A 9,158-nucleotide genomic window follows, 5' to 3' on the forward strand; every position below is an offset into this window, starting at 1 on the left:
CCCCACCCCCCACCCCCACCCCCGGTTAGAGCCTACCGCCGAAACTCCAAAACGTTTCTCGCCTAAAGAGAAAACGATGTCTCTTTCCGCTAAGCAACACACAAGCCTAACCCACCAAGCCAAAGCTTTCCCAAACACCCTACTCGAACGGCGCATAGGCCCAGACCGCTAGGACCCGTGAGAGGGGGTTGTATTATACCTCATGGGCTCAGCAGTCATGTTTTCGCTTCAACGCCTTGTAGCTTCAACGACCGTAGGGCGCCGCTTGCGCTCTCCGGCACCGGGTTATGACAGAAATGCAATGGACTCTTAGTCGTCACTATAGCTGGTGCAGGATCCTCCCCACAGCTCAAAGGCCGCTACCACTGCCCCCGCCGCAGGAGCCGCGGAAACAAAGCGACGCCGCTGCCGCCGCCATTTTGTTGGGCCGAGGCTCAGGCCGAAGAATTGGCGCGCCCTCCCTCTTCCTCCTTCCGTCACCGATTGGCTACCTCCTCCACAGCTCAGACTCTTATTGGTCACTGAAATTCACCTTCTTTGGGGGCCTGTTGCTAAGGCGGTCTACGTCATTTGATCCCCTCCACCTTTTCACAGGGGCTCCAATTCAGTCCCAATGACCTGAAAGTGCTAGTGACGTATTTTGACTTTATTCTGAAGATGTTTTTTGATCCATCCTCTTTTCCTTGACATATTGACAAAACAATAACGGCAATTTACATTTATTGAGTGTTTACTACATACCCAGCGCTATACTAATCCTTTACCCGGATTATCTCATGTAATCCCCATTCTCTTTGAGGCAGACAGACGCTTGTTAACTACATTTTCCAGATGAGGAAACCAAAACACCAAGTCTCATAGTAGTGGAGCCAAGATTCAGACCAGACATCACACTCAAACACTAATCTATATGACCATCCTGTATGTTTTCTTTCCTATATTTCAGGATATGATCAAGTCCTTTACTTTTCTAGGTGTTTTATATAGACTATTCAGCATGCCAGCATGCTTACAAATATGTATATATAAGACCAACTTGAGAGCTTCCTGTAATTCTTTCAATACTGAATAAACTCTAAACTGCCACCTGAAACACATACACACACCGGATGTGATGTGAAGTTAGCTTACAAACCAAACCAATCAAGATCTATTTCCTCCTCATTACAGAGGTTTGGCTGGATGATCTCTAAAAGCCTTTCCAGCTTTCATGTTCTCTAATTTAATTGTCCACTGGTAATCTCTGCAAGTCACAAATTAGTTCTCTAAAGTTAAATAGTTTCTCATTTTATTTCCAAATTTATTCTGAAATACATGTTTTAGTTCATTTTATTTGCTTTTCTTGAAATTTGCTATTGCTCCTGTTGTATTTAGGTGAAAGAGTTGCTGCTTTCTACCGGAATTGCAAATGGTGAGGCTTTTTTGAATGGAACACTTTGATAATCTGATAGACACAGGCAAATTTTTCATCAAGAGTAGTTTGGGGGCACCTGGGTGACTCAGCCAAAAGAGTATGCTGCTCTTGATCTCCCGGTCATGAGTTTTGAGCCCAAAGTTGGGTGTAGAGATTACTTAAATTAAAAAAAAAATTTAAAGAAGTTTATACACATTTCAAGTCATCATTCAAATATTCAAGTACTATTGGCAACTCTAGTAACCAGCCTTCTATATCTGGTATACTGATTCTCTTTTTGTCTTCCATATGTTAAATATCACTTAAACATACAATTTAAAGAATCTATATTTTCCTCCTTGGTAAATGCAGTTGATTTGAAAGGAGATATACTCCATTACAAGACACCACACAACTTTTAAACTAGCTCTTGGTGACAAGACTTCTTAACACTAAGCAGGTGTAACATGACAAATTCCACAGAGAAATACCTAAATAACAAAATTATAATCACAAAATTTCTAAAATATACAACTCACTCTATTCATAAATCATAAGAGCATTCCTTTGCTATTAAAAGATGACTAACAAAGTTTTACTGATATAGCTGTATCACTGTAAGTAGCTGATTTTCAATGAGTTTCCTTCAGCCATATTTTAGAAGAAATTCAGCGGTACAGATCTCTCACATTTTTCATCGCATTGCCACAGAAATCAACATAGAACCCTTTCTTGGACTCGATCATAATGTGTAATTTGTGAATTTGCTTGGAAGAAAGACAAGGTAGATTACCTTTAAGAGAGCAAGTTGGATGAGAAAATAGATACTCTCATAATTTTTAATAAACATCATTGCAAATTCTATTTTATGTCAAAATCACACTGTTTTGGCAATATCAATTAAATTTTTAAATGCGTATATCCTGTAATTCAGGACTTTAACTTGTAGGAATTTATCCAACAGTTATATCCTACATGGGAAAAATGAGATATCCACAAGGCTATAGTTAAGTGAATTATGTTATCCATGCAACAAAATACCATATAGCTACTTAAAACAAAAACTTTTTCAAAACCCAGTTGTGTTTCTATGCATTAAAAATGAACAATCTAAAAAGTACGGTAAGATAACAATCCCATTTACTATAGCATCAAAAAGGATAAATTCTTAGAAATAAACTCAGCCAAGTTGGTGAAAGACTTGTTCTCTGAAATCTACAAAATATTGCTAACAGAAATCAAAAGAAAATACAAATGAATGGAAAGACATCTCATTCCCATGTATTGCTGGAAAACAATGTTAAATTGTTTCTACTAGCCAAAAGGACCTAGATTCAATAAATCCCTATCAAAATCCCAATGGCATTTTTTGAAGAAATAGACCAAAAAAATCCTAAAATTCACTTGGAAGTTCAAGGGACCCTGAATAACCAATACAATCTTCAAAAAGAGGAGCAAAGTTGGGGAACACACATTTCCTGATTTCAAAACATACTGTAAAGCCACAGTAAGAAAGACAGTGTGCTATTGCCAACATATGTATGTGTATACATATATATGATATAAATATGATATATATGATATAAAAACCCTTGCAGATAAGGCCAAATGATTTTCAACAAGGTTGCCAAGACTACACAATGAGGAAAAGACAGTCTTTTCAACAAATGGTGCTGGGAAAATTGGATATCCACTTTCGAAAGAGTGAAGTTAGACCCTTAACTCACAGCATGTACAAAAATTACCTGATATGTATTAAAGACCTAAACCTATAAAATTCCTAGAAGAAAACATAAGGGAAACACTTCAGGACATTGGATTTGGCAATAGTTTCTTGGATGTGCACCAAAAGCATAGGCAACAAAAGTAAAACAGACAAATTTGACTCTACCAAATTTTAAAATTTCTGCACTTCAAAGGAGACTATAAACAGAGTGAAAAGGCAACCTATGGAATGGGAGAAAATATTTGCAAATTATATATCTGATAAGGAGTTAATATCCAGAAAATATAAGGAACATCTTTGACTCAACAGCAACAAACAAATACCTTCATTAAAAAATGGGCAAAGTCAGTGACCACTCACAATGTGAATGATACAAATCACTAAAGTATTACCTTCAGTTACAGAAATACAGCATTTACATTGAATATTTTTTTAAATCCCATTTTATCTTTTTAAAGATTTCTTTATTTACGAGAAAGAGAGAGCACGTGTAAGGCGGGAGGGCCAAAGGGAGAGACTCTCAAGCAGGCTCCCAGTTGAGCGCAGAGTACCCCCAACGCAGGGCTCAATCCCATGACCCATGAGATCATAACCTGAGCCAAAAACAAGAGTTGGACGCTTAACCGACTGAGTCACCCAGGCACCCCCTAAAATGCCATTTTAAAGAAAAGGTGCTATTAGGGCAAAAAGTCCTGGATGAGACATCCAAAGACATGAAGATTAATTATCTTCAGGTGATATGTCTGAGTGATTTTTTTTCCTGTTTTCTATTTTTCCATTTTCTCCAAATTTCCTACAATGAGAATATATCATAAAATTGATGGGAGAAATTTAAATAATTTTAATTGCTGTAAGCAACAACAGAACTATCCATTTTCTGCTAGCAAATATGAATTTGAGTTGCAATTATGCCAACATAAACCCTAGCTCAATATCATTTTATTTTTTTTTAAGATTTTGTTTATTTATTTGAGCGAGAGAGAGAGAGAGATACGGAGAGAGAACACAAGAAGGGTGTGGGAAGAGGGAGAAGCAGGCTCCTCAATGAGCAGGGAGCCGGATGTGGGGCGCCCTAGGAAAGCACTTTTTAAAATAATACTGAGCTGGGGAGCCTGGGTGGCTCAGTCGATTAAGCCTCTGCCTTTCAGTTCAGATCATGTTCCTGGGGTGCTGGGGTAGAGCTCCACATCCAGCTCCCTGCTCAGTGAGAAGCCCGCCTCTCCCTCCGCCTGCTACTCACCCTGCTTGTGCTCTCTCTTTTTCTCTCTCAAAGAAACAAAATCTTTTTTTTTAAAAAGTGCTTTCCCCAAATTCTAATACTACGATTAAGCTTTCTGAGCTTTCTACCTTAAACCTTAGTAGTGTGTTTTTCATAAATGCCCTTTTATCAGATTGAGAAAGATCCCTTTTATACCTAGTTTTCCGAGCGTTTTTATCATAAATGGGTATGAATTTTGTCAAATGCTTTTTCCGCATCAGTTGAGATGATGATGTGTTATTTTTCTTTCATTCTATTAATGTGGTGTATGACATTGATTTAGTTTTGTATCACCATTGCATTTCTGGGCTAAATCCCACTTGGTCATATTGTATAATCCTTTTAATATGCTGCTGCATTTGATTTGATAGTATTTTTTGAAGATTTTATTTATTGTGCTCACTTTGGCAGCACGTATACTAAAGATTTTATTTATTTATTTATTTATTTATTTATTTATTTATTTATTTATTTTAGAGAAAGAGGGAGAGAGAGAGCACAAACAGGGGGAGCTGCAGGCAGAGGGAGAGGGAGAAGCAGGCTCCCCACTGAGCAGGGAGCCCGACGCAGGGCTCCTTCCCAGCACCCTGGGATCATGACCTGAGCTGAAGGCAGGCACTTAACCAACTGAGCCACCCATCTATCAAAAACCTGGAAGGTTTTTGATTAGTGACTCAATCTTACTTTTTATAGGTATGTTCAGATTTCCTTTTTTTAAATTAATTTATTTATTTGAGGGAGAGAGACACGCATGCAGAGAGGGGAGGAGCAGAGGGAGAGAGAGTCTTAAGCAGACTCCCTATGTGGAGCCTGATATGAGGCTTGATCTCAGGACCCTGAGATCACAACCTGAGCCAAAACCAAGAGTTGGATACTTAACAGACCGCACCACCCAGACACCCCTAGATTTTCTATTTCTTTTCAAGGCTGCTTTGGTAGTATGTCTTTTTTCAGAAATTTGTCCATTTCATTTAGATTATGTAATTACTTGGTATACAATTGTTCATGATATCCCATTATAATCCTTATTTCTGTGATGTTAGTAGTAATATCCTCAGTTTTATTTCTAATTTTAGCAGTTTGTCTTCTCTCATTTTCTAAGTGTAACTAAACATTCATCAATTATGTTAATCTTTTCAAAAAAATATCATTTGAGTTTCATTTTCTCTGTTGTTTTTGAATTCTTTTTTTTTCCTATTCTCTATTTTGTGTGTCTTTGTTCCAATCTAATCTTTAGTATTTCTTCGGCTATATTTTGGTATAACTACTTCTTCTATATATTTTCTATATTTAGGTGATTTTATACCTATAATTTCTTGTTTTCTAGTTACTTAAGTCATAAAACTAGGTTATTGATTTGAGCTCTTTCTTCTTTTTAATTTAGACATTTACATATATAACTTTCCCTCTGAGCAATAATTTCAGTACATTCTATGTTTTTGTACTTTATGTTCTTGCTTTCATTCATCTCAAATTATTTTCTTTTTTTTTTTAAAGATTTTATTTATTTATTTGACAGAGATAGAGACAGTCAGTGAGAGAGGGAACACAAGCAGGGGGAGTGGGAGAGGAAGAAGCAGGCTCCCAGCAGAGGAGCCTGACGTGGGGCTCGATCCCGTAACGCCGGGATCACGCCCTGAGCTGAAGGCAGACGCTTAACCGCTGTGCCACCCAGGCGCCCCTCAAATTATTTTCTAACTTCCCTTGTGATTTTTTCTTTGACCCATAATTGTTTAATTAGAGTATGCTGTTTAATTCCCACGTACTTACGAGTTTTCCAAATTTCCTTCTTTTATTGATTTCTGGTTTTGTCCCATTGTAGTCGGAGAAGATATTGTTGGGTGAAGTGTTCTGTATACGTTTCTGTCATTGTAGTTGGTTTATAGTGTTGTTCAAGCCCTCTACTTCCTTAGATATCCTCATTCTCTTTTTTTTAATTATTGAAAGTGGAATACTGAAGTTTCCAACTATTATTTTAGAACAGTCTCTTTCTTCCTTCAATTCCATCAATATATGTTTATAATTATTACATTCTCTTAGGGAATTGATACTTTATCAGTACAAAATGTCTTTTTTGTCACTTACAACAATTTTTGACTTAAAGCCAAAATTCATTAGGATATTGGGATATTAAGACAGCCACCCCAGCTCTCATTGGTTACTATTCGCATGAAATAAGTTTTTCTATCTATCCTTTTATTCTTGGCCTATTTGTGTCTTTGAATTTACTGTATGTCTCTTGTAGACAGTCTATAGTTGGATTTTGAGCTTTTTTAAACCCATTTTGCTATTCTCTGCCTTCCAAGTGGAGAAATTCGTACATTTATATTTAAATAATTAATGATAAGGAAGAGCTTACTTCTACTATTTTGCTGTTTATTTTCTATATGTCATATATACTTTGTTCTTCATTTCCTCCATTACTACTCACTTTTGTGTTTAATCGATTTTTTTGGACTGCATCATTTTGATTCCCTTCTCATTTCCTTTTCTGTATATTTTTACATTATTTTCTTAGTGGCTATCCTGGGAACTACAATAAATATGCTAAACTTGCAACAATATAGTGTGAGTTAATGCCAGCTTAACTTCAATAGTATATAAAACAGCAATTATATACAGCTCCGTCCTTCCCCTTTTATGTTGTTATCATCTAATATATCTTTATGCATTGTGTGCTTTTCACATACATGTATAATTATTGCTTTACGCATATTATTTTAAATCATTTGGGAAAATAAAGAGGAGTTGTGACCCAAAACTTCAATAATACTGGCTCTTATATTCACCCATGTACTTACGTTTACTAGTGATCTTTATTTCTTCATATGGTTTTGAGTTAACGCATAGTGTACTTTAATTTCAACCTAAAGAACTTCCTTTCGTATGTCTTGTTGGGCATATCTACTAGAAACAAATTCTCTCTGCTTTTGTTTATCTGGGAATGTCTTAATTTTTCCTTTATTTTTGAAGGATTATTTTGCCAGATCTAAAATTCTTGGTTCATATATTTTTTCATTCAATGCTTTATATATGTCATCCCACTGCTTTTTTACCTCCTTGGTTTCTAGTGAGAAATTGCCTGTTAATCTTATTGAGGATCAATAAATAAATTTTCTCTTGGCACTTTGAAGATTCTCTGTCTTTCTGCCTGTCTTGGTATGGATCTCTTTGCGTTATTTTACTTGGAGTTTGGTGAGCTGTTGTAGATTCATGTCTCCCATCAAATTTGGTACATTTTCAGCCATTATTTCTGCATATATTCTTTCTGCCTTTTCTCTCTCTCCTTTCTGCTGGAGAAGAATGTCTCGAGGACTCTGTTAATTTTCTTTATTCTTTTTTTCTTTGTGCTTCTTCAGTTGGATACTTGTAATTGGCTTATCTTCCTGGTTCCTATTTCTCTCTTTCTGCCTGCTGAAATGTGTTTTTGAAGTAGTAATGTATTTTCATTACTGTATCTTTCAGCTCAAGAATTTCTATTTGGTTCCTTTTTGTGATATCTATTTCTTTATTTTTTTTTCCCCAAGACTAATGTGTTTTATTTTACCAGCTTTATTGAGATATAATTGGTAAGTAATATTGTATCCATTTAAGATATACAACATGATGATTTGATACACATTTTGAAATGTTTTCCACAGTAAGGTTAGTTACCACATCATCCTTTACTCACATAATTACCATTTTGTTGTTTTTGTTATGATCTATCTCTTTATTGATAGTCTCTGTTTGGTGAGACATTGCTCACCTGATTTTCTTCAGTTCTTGGAACATGGGTTCCTTTAGCTCTCTGAACATAATTTAAAAAGCTGATTTAAAGTCTTTTCTAGTAAGTAAAATATATAGGCTTCCTGAGGTATAATTTCTGTTAACTTCTTTTTTTCCTTGTGAATGGGCCATACTTTTTAGTTCTTTATATGTCTCATAATTCGTTTCTTGCTGAAAACAACATTTTGAATATCACAATGTGGGAACTTTGGGAACCAGATTCTCTTCCTTTCCCAGGGTTTGTTATAGCTCAATGCAGGTTGTAGTTTTTGCTTAGTGAGTCTTCTAAACTATTTTTGTATAGGTAGTGTGTGGGAACCAATTGTGCCACTGGAGCACACTTAATCTGTTTACAGCTCTGCCTTAGCCTTCAATTCCTGCTCACACTGAGCATAAAAGTCGGCCAAAGGTGAAAACTTAGAGAATTCTTCTTTTTATACAATACATAAATTTATATTAAAGTATCAAATTACATCTGTGAATTTTTTTTATTATGTTCTGTTAGCTTAGAGAATTCTTAAGTCTTTTCTGAGTATGTATCCCGTTTGGGGTACACAAATTTTTTTTTCTCAAAGTAAGTGTCTTCTCAGCTTTTCTTCCCAGATTTTTGGTGCATCTATTGGTTGTCACAACAGCAATGTTTTGTCCCAGGCAGCGGTTGCTTGTTCATTTGTCTTTCAATATTTTCAAGGAACACCCTGTTCATAGATCCTTTTCTGCTCTGAGAGACTTCTGAATTAGGCGAAATAAAGGAAAGCCCCTTGGGCCATTCCTTCCGGGAACCCACAGACAGGTCAAAATAGATAAACACAATGTTTTGGAAACAAAGCCTGCTCTGCATTCTCTGGCACCAGCTACCTACACTGAGAACACAGACTGCTGAGTTCAAGACTCTGCCACACCAAAGTGAGAAAATAGGGCAAGGCTAAAACAGCACGAAACTCTCCTACCATGCTTAAGTTGCCTTTTCCTGATTCAGCATTCACTTGGTTGCTTTCAACCTTTGACTATTC

General features: G+C 36.3%; 1 protein-coding gene across 7 annotated transcripts in view; it reads right to left on the reverse strand.

Annotated features, from left to right (window-relative positions):
* Positions 1-450, reverse strand: part of ATRX (ATRX chromatin remodeler) — a 310,799-nt gene extending 310,349 nt beyond the window's left edge. For all 7 annotated transcript variants that reach the window (XM_034649523.1, XM_019809464.2, XM_019809463.2 and 4 more), the window contains exon 1: positions 200-450. Coding sequence is in view for 1 of the 7 variants with exons in the window: in XM_002928759.4 (XP_002928805.1) it covers positions 200-219 (20 nt within the window). In the remaining 6 variants the exon portion in view is untranslated. The remainder of the gene's footprint in view (positions 1-199) is intronic.
* Positions 451-9,158: the final 8,708 nt, after the last annotated feature.

Source organism: Ailuropoda melanoleuca, chromosome X, assembly GCF_002007445.2.
Source record: "Ailuropoda melanoleuca isolate Jingjing chromosome X, ASM200744v2, whole genome shotgun sequence".
Lineage (NCBI taxonomy): Eukaryota > Metazoa > Chordata > Mammalia > Carnivora > Ursidae > Ailuropoda > Ailuropoda melanoleuca.